The sequence below is a fragment of the Symphalangus syndactylus genome, chromosome 8 (genome assembly GCF_028878055.3).
Source record: "Symphalangus syndactylus isolate Jambi chromosome 8, NHGRI_mSymSyn1-v2.1_pri, whole genome shotgun sequence".
Taxonomy (NCBI): domain Eukaryota; kingdom Metazoa; phylum Chordata; class Mammalia; order Primates; family Hylobatidae; genus Symphalangus; species Symphalangus syndactylus.
Window position 1 is genome coordinate 27,190,448 of NC_072430.2, and position 15,753 is coordinate 27,206,200.

Here is a 15,753-nt window from a genome sequence, read left to right on the forward strand (position 1 = left end):
GATGGTAGAACATTGTACCTGTCTTCTTGCCTTAACTGAAATTTGACTCTTCCCTGAGAGCTTTTCCCAGTTGAGAGAATCCTGCTCCAGAAGCACAATGCTGTTTGGAGTCCATCATTTCCCACTCTGTTGTAGACCCTACAGGGTCATCCTGCTATCTGACTGATTTGTCCTCTGTCCATAACACTGTCATCCACTAACCTCGTAGTCACCTATGTCACATATAGCCTCCCCCAAAACTCAAAGCCCTGCCATCATCAAAACTACTCAGTCCTTTAGATTTTCAGTTCTTTCACATCATCAATTCTAGTGAATTTATCTGTGTTACTTTAGCTGCCTGCTTCCTTAGCTATACCCTGGATCATTACCAGGAAACACATCATCACTAAAATACCACATTGAAATAACTCTTTTTTATGAGTCAGGATCTCTGATATAATGTTGGGTAGTAGAAATGATAGTGGACATCCTTATGTGCTTTCAGCCTTTGTAAGGAAATGCTTCTAAAGTCTCACCATTTAGTATGATGTTGCTGTAGGGTTTTGGTGGAAGCAAAATGCTTTTGTATTCCCAATCTGCTCAATTTTTCCATTACAAATAGCTGTTGGGTTTCTTTGAATATTTTTCTACATATGTGAAATGCTGTTATTGTTTTTCTCCCTTAATCTGATATTTGGAGCGTTAAATATTTTCTCTCCTTCTGAAATTTCTTTTAGTTTAATGTTAGCACTTTCCCTTGTGTCTTCCGTGTCTTTTTGACTTTCCTTTCAGGGTTTTTTTTTTTTTCCTTTTTATCTCTCTGTACTGCATATTGGGAGATTTCCACAGTTCTACCTTCCAGTTCATCAAATCTCTTTTCAGCTCTGTCAATCCTGCTAATTATATATTTTTTTCATTCTAAGACTTTCAGTTGGTTCTTTTTCATTTCTATCTCTTTTTATTTTACAACTTTCTGATTTTACAATCTTGCTAGTAATCTCTATTATGACTGAAGATTTTTAAAGTCTTTTTTCAGAGTGTTCTGTAGTACATATTTCCTCGGATATGAATCTCCCCATTCATTGAACTGCTTTTAATCATGGTGCATATCCTTTTATATTTTGTAATTTTCTTTAATTAAGAGCTTAACTTCCCTACAGATTTGCCCTATAAAGGTTCTCTTTGGGAATTGTCTGAACCCCAGGCCTATGAATTCCTCAGCTCTGAAACAATTCATAAGTTAGGCATAGCTTGGGAATCCTACTGCAGGGAAGTGATTTCTATGCCCATGTGAAATGCAGACTCAAAGGCTAGTTATATATAGGTGTCTTATCTTCATTTCTAATCATAGGTAATTTTGGGCCTTGACCCTCACTGAAAAAAATGAAACTGATATCACCCCCACAGCTCCCCACCCCACCCTTAGATTTATGTGGAATCATGCTCAGCATTCATATTCTTTTTCCTTTGCAGATGTAGAAACCTCAGACCCCATGTCTTCTCAGCACCTGCCCCTACCTCCAATCTTGCAATGGCCATATTCTTACACATCACTACCAGCATGGGTTTATTATCCTTTTTTATTCACAGAGACTTTTCTTTCTTGTTTTTAAAAATGGTTCTATCAGTCAGGGCCCCAGCAGAAAACAATATTGTTCAGATACCTAAATTCAAGAGATTTGAATTAAGGGACTATTTACAGATATAAGGTCAGGAATAAAGCATACAACAAGGTCATTTGAGGTGCCCAGAGACTAAGAACAGCAGATTCTAAAAGGGCAAGGGAGGAAATGTTATTACAGGAGCCCAGGAGAGCTGGAGCTATTGAGAAGGGGCTGCCTGGTAGAAGCTGTATCTGGAGGAAAGTAGGCATTACCAGAAGGAAGCAGGGAGGCTGCAGGAAAGAAATATCCCATCCTTTCTTCTCCCACACTCCAATTTCTTGCTGGAACTTCTGTTGGCCAAACCCAACTGGAAGGGAGCCCAGGTAATGTGACCTAGAAGGGCACAGGGCAAGGCAGAAAATTGATTGGATGGATATGCAGATAGAGAGTAAATAGTATAAGGCTTATGTGGTTTAAATAAATAGTGTATCTGTTATTTCTGTATGTTGCAGAGGCCTAAGGATTTTCAGCAAGTGTTTACTCTGCCATGTTGACCAGAAGTCTAATAACCGCTCCTCCGGCCTCTTAGCAGCTGACTCCATCATTCAGGCACGCCCCTCACCTGTGCAGATTCTCAGGCAAGTGTATCGCTCTGTCGCCCAGGCTGGGGTGCAGTGGCACAATCTTGGCTCACTGCAGCCTCCACTTCCTGGGTTCAAGCAATTCTCCTGCCTCAGCCTCCCAAGTAGATGGGATTATAGACGTGCACCATCACACCCGCCTAATTTTTGTATTCTTAGTAGAGACGAGGTTTTACCATGTTGGCCAGGCTGGTCTCGAGCTCCTAGCCTCAAGTGATCTGTCCACCTCAGCCTCCCAAAGTGCTGGGATTACAGATGTGAGCCCCTGTGCCCAGTCGTATCTATATATTGAAACATTATAAATCAAGGTAAACTATTAAATATAATCTGTTTTATCTTTCTACCCTGACAGATATACATTAATAATGAGCTAGAAGGCAGGGGTTTTATTTGGGATTCATCAGTTTCCTGGAGGTTCATGTGGAACATCTATGGCACAGGGGAGTACTGACATCTGGTCCCTAGCCCTGCTCCCGATGGTGATGTCCACACTGTGTGGACACCCCACCCGACATCCATGCTTAATCCACATCCCCTTCAAACAACCACTCTGGGCAGACCCTCAGGAAGAGGCCTGCAAAGGTACTAAAAGCAGCCTCAGGGCTGTGTAGAAAGGAAATTCTAGGGTCCCAGGTACCTGGAATGTGGTCTAAAAGGTAAAGGGTATGAGCTTTGGAAGGACATATCTCCTGGTGCAATAGAGTCCTTGCTCCATGGAAGGACTCTAGAGCAAAAGAGACTGAGCCTAGCCCTCTAAAATGCAGGGCCCGGGGCAGGGTCCCCTCTGTCCTGAGTCTTATGCTGGGCCCATTACACTTGATTTTCATCAAGACCTGTAGTCCCTTGACCATCTGTGTTTTCCTCAGACTGTAAACCTCTTGTGGTACTCCCTTCTTTCCCTGTCTAGCCTGGAGCCTATGGCCCCTCATACTCCTAGCAATGCCCTCACCTTCCTAGCACCCTTGTTTTTCCGTCACTCCTGCCTAGCAAAATCTTAGCCCTGGGCCAACCCGACTCTCCATCTTCTTGCTTTACGCTTAGGTTGTTGAGTGTCTGCAATAAAAGTATACAGATTAGGCCAGGCGCAGTGGCTCACCCCTGTAATCCCAACACTTTGGGAGGCCGAGACAGGCAGATCGCCTGTGGTCAGGAGTTTGAAACCAGCCTGGCCAACATGGTGAAACCCTGTCTCTACTGAAAATACAAAAATTAGCTGGGCGTGGTGGTTGGTGCCTGTAATCCCAGCTACTCAGGAGGCTGAGGTGGGAGAATTGCTTGAACCCGGGAGGTGGAGGTTGCAGTGAGCCGAGATCACTCCACTGCACTCCAGCCTGGGCGACAGAGTGAGACAACATCTCAAACACACACACACACACAGGTTGAGCATCCCTAATCTGAAATCCAAAATACTCCAAAATCTGAAACTTTATGAGAGCTGATGTGACGCCACAAGTGGAAAATTCCACACCTGACCTCATGTGACTGGTTGCAGTCAAAACTTTGTTTCATAAACAAAATTATTGAAAATATTATATAAAATTACCTTCAGGCTATACATATGTTTATAAAATATCAATGAATTTTGCCTTTATATTTGAGTGCCATCCCAAGATATCTCATTACGTATATGCAGATATTCCAAAATCTGAAAAAAATCAGAAATCTGAAACTCTTCTGGTCCCAGGCATTTCAGATAAGGGCCCTCAGCCTGTATCAGCAGTGTAAACATGCTGGGCCTCTGCCTCCAGGCATCCTGCTGTGTTCTCTCAGGCAGCTCTTTCTGGTTTCCACAGAAGCACTTTCAAACCTTTGCCACTTTTCTCAGGGTCCTGCCCCATTTTCCCTGTCACTGTCAGCAAATGGCCTTGCCTCCTATTTCTCCAAGAAAATAGAAGTCATCAAAGCATAATGTCTTTTACTTTCTGCTTCCCTCTGCGGTTACTATACACTGTTGGTAAGGATGAGGGTGATGGGGGATGATGGCTCACTTTCTTCAACACTAACCACTGACCACTTCATTCTGGTCACAATGGCAGGGGTACTATTTCCGCTATCCCCCAGCCCCAGACAAATCCTTCCATCATAGCTTTGGATTCTGCCCTTTTCTACTTCCTCTGGTCCTAACTGCATCAATTATCTTCTCTGTCTGAAGCTCTGCATTAAGCTGCAGTCACTTCTCTACTTCTCCTATCCAAATCTCTTTCAGTCCACTGTGATTTTATTTCTGCCCCAGTAACTCTGCTGAAACTGCCCTGAACCTTTTTGTTGCTACCCATGGGTACTTTAGTCCTTGCAGTATTGGGCACTCTTGAGCCTACCTTCTAAGCATGCTCTTTGCCCTGACATCCACGCACCTTCCTACCTTTCCAAACAGCTTTCCAAGTCTCCTTCCCACAAATGTCTTCCTCAGAGTTCTGCCGAGGCGGCTTCCCTTCTAATTCCTTGCACTCCCAGTGCCTCGCCTGGAGAAGGGGCTCAGTCAGTATCAAATTACATATGCAGATCCAATTGCCGGTTGCAAATTCAAGCAGTAGATTCACAAGTCTTTAAAAGTGTAAACAAAAAGGTTTTTTTTTTTTTTTTTTTTTTTTTTGTGTGATGGAGTCTCACTCTGTTGCCCAGGCTGGAATGCAGTGGTGCGATCTCGTCTTACTGCAACCTCCGCCTCCTGCGTTCAAGCGATTCTCCTGCCTCAGCCTCCTGAGTAGCTGGGATTACAGGCATGCGCCACCAAGCTCGGCTAATTTTTTGTATTTGTAGTAGAGACGGGGTTTCACCACGTCGGCCAGAATGGTCTCTATCTCCTGACCTCGTGATACACCCGCCTCAGCCTCCCAAAGTGCTGGGATTACAGGCGTGAGCCACCACACCTGGCCACAAACTTTTCTTTAAGGGATACACATTTCCAATTATAAATGATGTATTATTGCAGCTGGAGTCCACTGAGGGGAAAAAACCATAATAGCTTATTTCAGAACTAATATGGCTATATGTTAGCAACAGAAGTGGTGTAGCTATCTTATTAGAAATACAATAAAGAGATTACTTAGCAGCTGTCTCCCCACACCATCATTTCATTTTGCTCTGTAGTTCTTGGCAGAGAATCTAGAAAGAAAGAAAATAAAATTAAGCCACACAGTGTTCTCCTAGACTAAATGATTTCTGCAGTTCTGAGAAAGAAACCTTAAAAAGACAATGGATGTTCCATGATTATTGAAAAGAACATTTTCAAAATTTCTTCCTGGATACATTTGATTAAACATTATAGCCTTTTCTCTTTCATATCTTGTAGTAAAGCTTCTCTTACTTAGTTCCGTGTTCCGTACTCAGAACTTGAGTGCCACACACCAGCCTGGGGGCCATATTAGATCTTGACACTGAAAGAATTCAGCGAGAACTATTTAAGGCTCTCTTTTCATTGTAATAAAGAAATGTCACATATATAACATTCCTTTGTTTATTCATTAATCTTTCATCCAACAAATAATTATATGAACAGTCACTTCAAGAAATCTTAGAGTGGATATTATTTAATATATGAAAAGATGCCTGCCAAAAGATATGCTGAATTTATGGCTTTATTTTGGCTTTACCTGCCAGCATTTCTTTTCCTAGCCTTCAGACTGTGTTAGTCAGAAGTACCTACTTTTTGCACAGTCACAAGATTCCAAAGATCATATCATTTCATTCCATCTGTTCCTGCCACAGTTACTTTAATAACAATATTCATCATGTGACCTTTATGTGCTACTCTGTACTTAAATAGGGAAAACTCTTGTTGGTCCTGGAGAAGAAAGAATTGCCAAAATTAAATAAAAAGTCAAGATTCCATTACTTGATGATTTGTATACTTCACATTGTTTGCAACATAAGTAGGAACTTTAAAAATGATATGGTAACCATTTTAATTTTTATTGTTGTGTAAGAAAATGGATGTGGCTCAAAGGGGGATAGATGAGACATGAAAATGTGGGGAAAATTCTGTTAATGCTCTTAATCTTCTGGCATTACCTAGGCGACCAAGACAGTATAAGGCAGAATTTCATACAAACGGTCCCTAACTTTTAGCATAGTTCAACGTTACAGTGGTGTTGAAGAGATAGGCATTGAGTAGAAACTGTACTTTGAATACCCACACAGCCTTTCTGTTTTTCATTTTCAGTACAGTATTCAATAAAATACATGAAATTCAACACTTTATTATAAACTAGGCTTTGTGTTAAATGATTTTGCCCAACTATAGGCAAATGTAAGTGTTCTAAGCACATTTAAGTAGGCTAGGCTAAACTATGATGTTCAGTAGGTTCAGTGGATTAAATGCATTTTCAACTTACGATATTTACAACTTACAATGGTAAGTCAAGGAGCATCTGTATAGTGCTGATCCCAGAGTAAGAATTCAGTGCTTGCAGGGCTGGAAGAGTCATTGCCTACAGAAACATACATGTGTGACCTAGGCGTCATGCGAAATCATGAGGAGTGGTAGGGCTTATGGCAAACTGGAGAGCTCCCAAGTTGCCTAAAGACATCCACATTTAAAAATTTAAAAACACTGTGCTAGCCAAGCAAAAACATGGCCAGAGATCCTGTACTGCCCCTAGCTTGAGTTTGTTGTTGTTGTTATTGTTGTTTTGAAACGGAGTCTCGCTCTGTCGCCCATGCTGGAATGCTGGAGTGCTGGAGTGCAGTGGTGCGATCTCGGCTCACTGCAACCTCTGCCTCCCGGATTCAAGTGATTCTCCTGCCTCAGCCTCCCAAGTAGCTGGGATTACAGGTGCCGGCCACCACGCCTGGCTAATTTTTATATTTTTAGTAGAGATGGGGTTTCACCATGTTGGCCAGGCTGGTCTCGAACTCCTGACCTCTAATGATCCTCCCACCTCAGCCTCCTAAAATGCTGGGATTACAGGTGTGAGCTACCACGCCCAGCCCCTAGCTTGGGATTTAGATCTCTAAGTTATGCCTGCCCCTTGCCTGCCATCTTGACCACCATCTCGGCCTCTTACACAGCTCCAGGATTCTGCCTTTGCCCCCAACAATCTACTTCAGGTCTCTTCTCCACCCAATAAATAAGTCCAGCAATGATCCTTGTGAAATGTACATCAGGAGGGGCCTTCTCATCTCACCTATGATAGGTATGGAGTTTTTTCTTTTTTTCATTTCACCTGTGATGTATGTTTGTGACCTCCAATATGTAACCACTCACTGTGTTGCTTTTTAAATGATTTTTAAAGGTTTGTTTACAACCATAGCCACTATTTGCAATTATGAGTGTATAGCACTAAGCATGAGAACTAGATCTGTGAAATTTTTTGCCAATTTCATTAGGTGACCTCTGTAAGCATCAAAACCTGGCATTGATTGAGGTTGTTTCAGGCTCAACTAGTACTGTTCAAAATAAAGTAACTGAAAGCATGTCTGGTGGTAGGAGGTACTTTATAAGCTAACTAATACTTTTCAAAGGGATATGTATTGAAGGAAAGTCTCGTTTTAATATTACATCCTATAAGGCAGTGCTTCTTAAACTCCCTGTGGAAAAGGACCACTTTTTATAAGTTTCCAGTCTGTTGCAAACTGATACTTTGTAAAAATTAATAAAAGTGAATTACTACAAAAATGAAATTTTTTAAAAGAGACGTATAAAAGTTGTAATTTTTAGCAAACAGGAAGTTATATTGCAATAAATATTACTGGGGTATAGGAAAAAAGATACAAAAATTGTTCATGTTTGTTCATTGAAAGTATGCATGTAAGCAATTAATAGATAGGCTATTGCACTTGTAAGTTTTCTTCATTTTAAGGGAAAATGGAATTCCCATATTAAATGTCTGTTCATACACTTTGAACACAATGTGGACAAATGTTTAAAGTTTTTAATGTGACAAGTTGGAGTGCTTCCTACTGGATACTTTACCTAATCTAGGTAAAATTGCCAATAAGGCTACTTGTAGGGGAATAAGGTATATCTAAATAATTTCTATGCTTTATTTTAATAATGATGCAAAAGAAACCAGTCTCACAGAATGGAATGGAAGGAGAGATTTTAGAGCAATTTTCTCTAATTGAGCTCAGTTTATTCATTTTAAAATTTTATCTAAGACGGAGCCAGTGCCACTATGCTTTCAAAGTCTTTCAATCCCTCAACAGACATGAGTGCCAGCAATATATCCTGTAAATTATAATTAAATATAATTATCTTTTGGTGAAATAAATGGATCCTAGATCTATGGATTTTTTAGACATAGATCTTCTTTTGATGGAAAATAAAATTCAAAATGCTTTATCAAATTTAAGGTGTTTGGTGTTTGCTCTTCTTTGATGTGCAATATCAGAATCATCACTATGTCATTTAAAATTGTTACATTTCGGAACATGTGTCATAGCAATCTGTAGAAACTGTTCTTCCAAGCTTTGAACTTTCATTTTTGCCATTTGATTCTACCTGTCATTGAAAAACATGTTGCATTAATTCCTTGCATGGAAGTATTAAGATCATTAAAAATACTGAGGATATCAGATAGACAAACAATCCTCTTTATCCAATTCATATCTTCAACAAGTTGGGGCCAAACTTTCTTCTTATTTTGCAGAAACATTTAAGAGTTGTTTTGTAGTTCAGACTTTTTCAAACACAGCCTATTGGTCATCATCGTACCCCAGCATGCAGCAACAGCTGGTTATGATCTGCTTCCATAGTATCATACAACACAAGAGAATAATCTAAGATTTAACGCACTAGCCTTTACCTAATTCACAATTTTTAGTACATTAAGCCCGCTGTTTAGTTCCACCAACATTTGTTTTCATAGCAGGACTTTCTCATGAGAGAAACAAAACATAGATTTACATTCTGGTACAAGCTCCTTAATCAGGATAACTCCTCCAGAATATTTCCTGCACCGTCAGAACATACGCTACACACAATTTAAACTCCAAACTACATTTGTTGACAATATAATCTTTCATAGTTTTATACAGTTCAGACTTAGTTATGTATGTCAGCAACAAAATTGAAAAAAAGAACTCTTCCTTCATGTCACCATCATGTTCCAATTGCACATAAACAGGAATGTGAGTGCAGTTATCATGCTGCAATGAAAAATACATTGCCAGCTTTAACTGCTCCATGGGTTGGCCTTCTGGATCGTTAGCCAGTGCCTGGATATGCTGAGCTATGGTGGCACTGAAAAGTAGTGCTTGAGCCACCTTCTTTGCTGCAGATTCACCCAGTATTTCCAAGTAAATGCCTTTGATACAGTCTTTTCACTAATATCTCCCCAGCTGTATATGGATCTTAATTTTGGCAAGCTGAACTGCTTCTTATTAAGCCCGTAAAGCCCTAATGTTTATATGTAAAATATTGAACATCTGCTTCATAAGCTATTTAATTCAATATTCTTTCTTTCAAAAAATTCTTGTGGTTTTTAACTGAATTTTTGTAAGTAAACACCCCATAAGTTCTGATGGTTTCATTGCTTCATAGCCAGTACAAACAAAAAACCGAACACTATGTTTTTAGCATCTCAACATCGATTACAGCTTTAAACTGAATTCGGCATGTTAGGGATCATAGTTCTGGGGAAAAGCGACATGAACTCTTTGGGTCTTGGTTTCTTCAGAATCGCTTCCATGTCATCATTTGGTTTCTATCCCTGTCATACTCAGAAAAGTATTTTCTCATGAAAAAAGTCCAGTGAAGCTTGTTTCACCTTCATAAATTGAGGGTGAAAATAACAAATATTATTTCTCTAATCAGCTAATAATGTTAAACCACAAAGTTAAAAATTCTGATTAAAAATTAAAACATATAAAGTCAGTCATAAAAATAAATGCTTTTTTCATAGGTTTTTATACATTTTTAGGGTACAGTTAACAGACCAGTCATATCAATACAATAAGTGGTTATATATTAATTAGAGATCACAAACATGCATCTCAGGTTGAATGAAAAAAAAACCTATTATAATGTTATGCAAATGGCTACTAAATGGCTTTAGGTAAAATTTCTACTGTCAATACTAAGCATGGAATCAAAGTCCTGTATTCCAGATAAGTTTTCCAGGTGCTCTGGAAAAGACTTTATGTCTCAAAAAGTGGCTCTGGTGATCATGAAAACGTTTATATGAAGATGCATGTCAGAGTGAATAAAAGTCCAGGCATGGTGGCTCATGCCTATAATCCCAGCACTTTGGGAGGCCGAGGTGGGTGGATCACCTGAGGTCGGGAGTTTGAGACCAGCCTGACCAACATGGAGAAACCCTGTCTCTACTAAAAATACAAAATTAGTGGGGCGTGGTGGCGCATGCCTGTAATCCCAGCTACTTGGGAGGCTGAGGCAGGAGAATCGCTTGAACCCGGGAGGTGGAAGGTGCGGTGAGCCAAGATTGCGCCATTGCCCTCCAGCCTGGGCGACAAGAGCAAAACTCCATCTCAAAAAAAAAAAAAGAGTGAATAAAATTGCTTCATGAAACATGGTCATGGAAAAAGCAGTGCATGTTGGTTCTTCGACTGTCTCTGGGCTCCAAACTCACCCTTCTATACTCTGCATGGTGGGGCAAGACCTGCCTGACAAACCACATCTCTCGTTTCCCAGCTGCTTCCTTTTAGGTCCTGTCCTCCTGAGATACAGAGGCTACCGGGCGGCCAGAGAAGGGAGAGGCGAGTATTCCTTCCTGTCCTCTTGCAGTTCCTGTGAGGCTGACTCCTGTAACAGTTCCTCACTCCAGTTATCTGCAGTTCTAGTTTCGTGCGTTTTCCTATGGTGTCCTCCCTCAGAGACACCAGCTTCAGCCTCTAGCACCCTCTCCGGGCGTCTGGGTTCCAGCTCCACAGGACCTTCCTGCAGCCTCCTAGGTTCTAATAACCTCAGTCTCATCCCTTTGTTTCTTCAGCCCTAAGGATGGTAGAGGCTTCATGTGTTTTAATGGTTACTACCTTTTAATTGCAGAATTCCGCTTCTGCCTTTTTTGTTCTTCAATACCTGTCTAACCTATTTCTTTTATATTAAATTCTGTCTTTTAAAATAACCACTGTGGTTTCTGATTTCCTAACCGAATCCCAACTGATAAAATAAATGGTACCAGAAGTGGTCCCAGGTGGTCTGGGAATGGTTTGATTGTGTCTTTGGCCCAAAATGCAGTGCTGAGCAGCTTGTCAATGTGAAATGGAATGTTAGTAATCGGGTCATGCCGTGGCATCATGATTAATCAAACTATCCCCTGTGGTTGATTGTGAAGAAGTGCCTGAAGCTAGTAACTTAAGGGGCCAAGTGGCGGCTGCACTTAGCCATTATAGTAGTAATGATGATGTCAGAAGTGTGGAATGGGAGGCTATTCTGCCTTTAGTGGCAATCTTATGGAAAAAAAAAATGACAAGCTCAAGTCTTTAAACACCCAGCTCAAGTCATATCTGGCAAATCTCAAATTATTTCACTTCTTTTTATCTCCACCTCTACCATCCTACTGTAAGTCATATTTTCTCACCTGAAATTTTGCAATGACTTCCTGCTCTCCCTTCTTACAGTCCGTTTCTTAGACTGTGACCAAGGTACCATAAAGCCAACTCCTCTGCCTAAAACCTCCAATGGCATCCTACTGCATTTAAAAAAAAAAAAATCTAACCTCTTCAATTCGTCTCAAACCATTTTCCTCCTCTCTGTGTTCCAGTCTTTCTAGCTCTCTCTGGCCTGGGAGTTCCCACATTTATAGTTCCCTCTTGTTGGAATTCAATTCCCTTGGCATGTATGACTGTTACCTATCCTTCATATTTCATATTCCCTAGGTCCCCAACCCTCCCTATTTAAAGCAAACCTTCAACTCTTTCCTCTAGTAAATATGTTATCATCATGCATTTATTTCTTACACAGCACTTGCCACTATATATATATATAAAATATATTATATATTATATATATAATATGTGATATATTTCATTATAACAGGGTCAACTAATCAAGGAGACATAATAATTCTAAATGTATACATACATAATAACAGAGCTTACATATATATGTATATGAGAGAGAGAGAGAGAGAGAGATCTTGTTTTGTTTGTCTCCCCCACCACCCTGCTCTCCGTTAGGGCAGAAACCTGTCAGTCTTATTGGCTGCTATATTCCCAGGACCCTGCTCCAATACCTATCGCACAGTAGATGATCAATATTTATTATTTGTTGATTGAATGATCCTGGGAAGAAATTTTCTTTCAATTAACTTACTATTTTCGTTATAAAACATTGCAAGCATACAGAAAATATTATAACAAGCATCCAGGTCCCTGCCAGCAAAATTTAACACATTTTGACATATGGCCATACTTGCTTCACATCTCACACCTGCACTCCCTCTCTTTCTCTCTCTCTCTTTTTTTTCAAGAAATAAAATGTAAAGGAATATTTTCCATTTCATCTAAGTTCAAAATTATTAGCACAAATTACATATACTATTTCCTTATGATATTTTTAATGACTCTAGGCTCTAACTTTCAGTTGTGATATAGGTGATTTGTGGGTTTTCTTCTCCCCTCCCCCATCAGTCTAGCTCAGGGCTATCAACTTTATTAATTTTTTTAAAGAGGCATCTTTTAGTTTCATTTGTTTTCTCTATGATTTTTTCATTTTCCAGTTAATTGACTTTTGCCATTGTTACTTGTTATTTCTTATAGTTATTTTAGTTGACTTGCTCTTTTTCTGTCTTCTTAAGGTGGATGTTTTGATCATTGATTTTAGTCTTTTCAAATGTAAGCATTTAAAACTACACATTTCCATCTAAGGACTGCTTTAACTGCATGCCGCAATTTTGATATATTGGATTTTCACTATCATTTAATTCCAAATACTTTCTAATTTTTCTTGAATTTTCTTTTTTGACCCATGGGTTATTATGAAATGTATTGTTTAATTTCCAAATATTTGAAAGTTCTCCCAATTTTTTGGTTATTGATCTCTAATTTCATTCCATTATTCAATTTCAATCTTTTTAAATGTGTTGCAACTTTTTTTTTTTTTTTTTTTTTTTGGTCCCAGCATCTATCTTGGTAAATGTTCCATGAGCACTTGAATGGAATGAATATCCTCTAGGTGTCAGGAGTGGGGCTGTATAAATGTCAGTTAGGTCAAGTTGGATGATGGTGTTGGTCATATTATTTTTACTGATTTCCTGTCTCTGTGTTCTCTCATTTACTTAGAGAGAAATGTTAAAAATAACTGGCTATGATAATGGATTTGTCTGTTTCTCCTTTTAGTTCTCTCGATGTTTTGCTTCATGTATTTTTAAGCTCTCTTATTAGGTACGTATACGTTTAGAATTATTATGTCTTCTTGATTAATCGACCCTGCTATAATTATGAAATGTCTCTTATTATCTCCACCAGTATTTTTTGTTCAGCAGTAATATTGATGTGGCTATTCTTTCTTTGCTGTGATTATCATTTTTTCTTTTTCTTTTTTTTTTTTTTTTTGAGACAGAGTCTCGCTCTGTCGCCCGGGCTGGGGTGCAGTGGCGCAATCTCGGCTCACTGCAAGCTCCGCCTCCCGGGTTCACGCCATTCTCCTGCCTCAGCCTCCGAGTAGCTGGGACTACAGGCGCCCGCCACCGCGCCCTGCTAATTTTTTGTATTTTTTTAGTAGAGACGGGGTTTCACCGTGGTCTCGATCTCCTGACCTCGTGATCCGCCCGCCTCGGCCTCCCAAAGTGCTGGGATTACAAGCGTGAGCCACCGCGCCCGGCCCATTTTTTCTTCTTTTACTATTAACGTATCTGTGTCTTTATATTTAAAGTGAATTTCCTGAGGACAGCATACAGTTGAGTCTGCTTTTTCATCTTTTCTGGCAATCCTGATTTTTAATTAATATTTAACATATTTACATTTAATGTAATTATTTATATCGTTGGGTCTAAGTCTACATCTTCACATTTCCTATTTATCATTTGTCATTTGTTTTCCTCCATCCCCCTTGTCTACCTTTATTTCCAGTACTTTTCTTTCCCTTTCGTAGATCCAGTTTTCTATTTCATATTATTTTCCATAAGCCTAAGGAACTTCCTTAAATTTAATGTCTGCTGGCCACAAATTTTTATCAGTTTCTGTTTGTCAAAATGTTTCTATTTTACTTTTGTTTTTGAAATATATATATTTCCACACTTTAATGTTGTAATTCTAACTGGTTCCCGTGGTGTCTGATGAGAAGTCAGTGGTAGTTTTTATATATTTTTTTCTCTGAACAAATATGTCTTTTTCTCTGCTTTTAAGATACTGTCTTTATTGCTAGTTTTCAGCAATTTGATTATGGTGTTGTTTTTTATAGTGTTCTTCATTATCTTACTTAGAGTTCATTGAGCTTCTTGGATCTGTAGAATTTTAGTTTTCATCAAATTTGCACAGTGTTTGGCCATCATTCTTTTGAATGTTTTTTTCTTCTTCCTCAACCTTCTGGTACTCCAATTATGTGTATGTTAGACCATTTGATATTGCCCCACAAGTCACTGATGCTCTTTTCATTCCTCTGTTCATTTCTTTTTCTCTCAGATTTAGTTTGGAGAATTTCTATTTCTGTGTCTTTACATTCACAGAAGTTTTCTTCTGCGATATTTAATGTGACATTGATCCCAGTCCATGAATTATTAACTTCAGATATTATGTTTTTCATCTCTAGAAGTTCCATTGGCTTTTTAAAAATACTTTCCATTTCTGTCTTTACTATGTCCATGCCTTCCTTTAAATACTAGAGCATACTTATAATTAAAAGTTCTTGTCAACTAATTCTATTGTCTTTGTTGTTTCTGGTTCTGTTTCCATTGTCTGATTTTTCTCCTGCTTATTGGTCACATTTTCCTGCTTCTTAGCATGTATAGTAATGTTTTGATTGGATTCTGAGTATTATTAGATGTCTATTGCTGCATGACAACCTGCCACAATCTTAACAGCTGAAAACAACACCCATTTTCATTTCACTTATGAAGGTCAGCAGCATGGTAGACTCATTTTTTTTGCTTAGGGTCTCAGGAGGTCAAAATCAAGGTGTTGCTTGGGATGGGCTCTTACCTGGAAGTTCATGGGAAGAATCTACTTTCAAGCTCACTCAGGTTGTTAATAGAATCCAGTTCCTTGTGGCTGTAGGTTTGAGGTACTCATTTTCTTACAGGCTGTTGGCCAGGGTCTACTCTCTGGCCCTGGTGGATGCCCATATTCCTTTTCATGTGATCCTGTGCATCTTCCAGCAACAATGGTATGTCATATTCTTCTTGGGCTTTGAGTCTCTTCGACCTCCTCTTTTACTACACACTGGAGAAAGTTCTGTGCTCACGGGTTTAGATTAGGCCCACCTGGGTCATATAACAATCACAGGAGTTATAGCTCATCACTTTCATATGTTCAGGGTGTGTAATCTTGGGGTTATTCCTAGGAATTCTGCCTATCACAATTACAACCATTGTGATGGCCAAGTAGCAGGATTTTGATGTCTTCTTTTAAAGAGTATTGAGATGTCTTCTGGCAGGTTCTAAGTTTACTTGCAAATCAGCTCGATATTT

At 39.3% G+C, this 15,753-nt stretch overlaps 1 protein-coding gene across 15 annotated transcripts in view; it reads left to right on the forward strand.

Annotated features, from left to right (window-relative positions):
* The window catches only part of EFCAB11 (EF-hand calcium binding domain 11), a 169,818-nt gene that overhangs the window by 115,656 nt on the left and 38,409 nt on the right, over nucleotides 1-15,753 (forward strand). For 4 of the 15 annotated variants that reach the window (XM_063644050.1, XM_063644051.1, XM_063644053.1 and 1 more), the window contains 2 exons: nucleotides 2,096-2,221; nucleotides 7,235-7,359. The exons of 4 other annotated variants lie outside the window; for them this stretch is intronic. In XM_063644050.1, the coding sequence (XP_063500120.1) occupies nucleotides 2,096-2,221; nucleotides 7,235-7,359 (251 nt within the window). Of the gene's footprint in view, nucleotides 1-2,095; nucleotides 2,222-7,234; nucleotides 8,518-10,817; nucleotides 10,903-15,753 lie in introns of those variants that run through there. 7 more of the 15 variants (XM_063644056.1, XM_055288458.2, XM_063644049.1 and 4 more) reach the window with 6 other exon arrangements.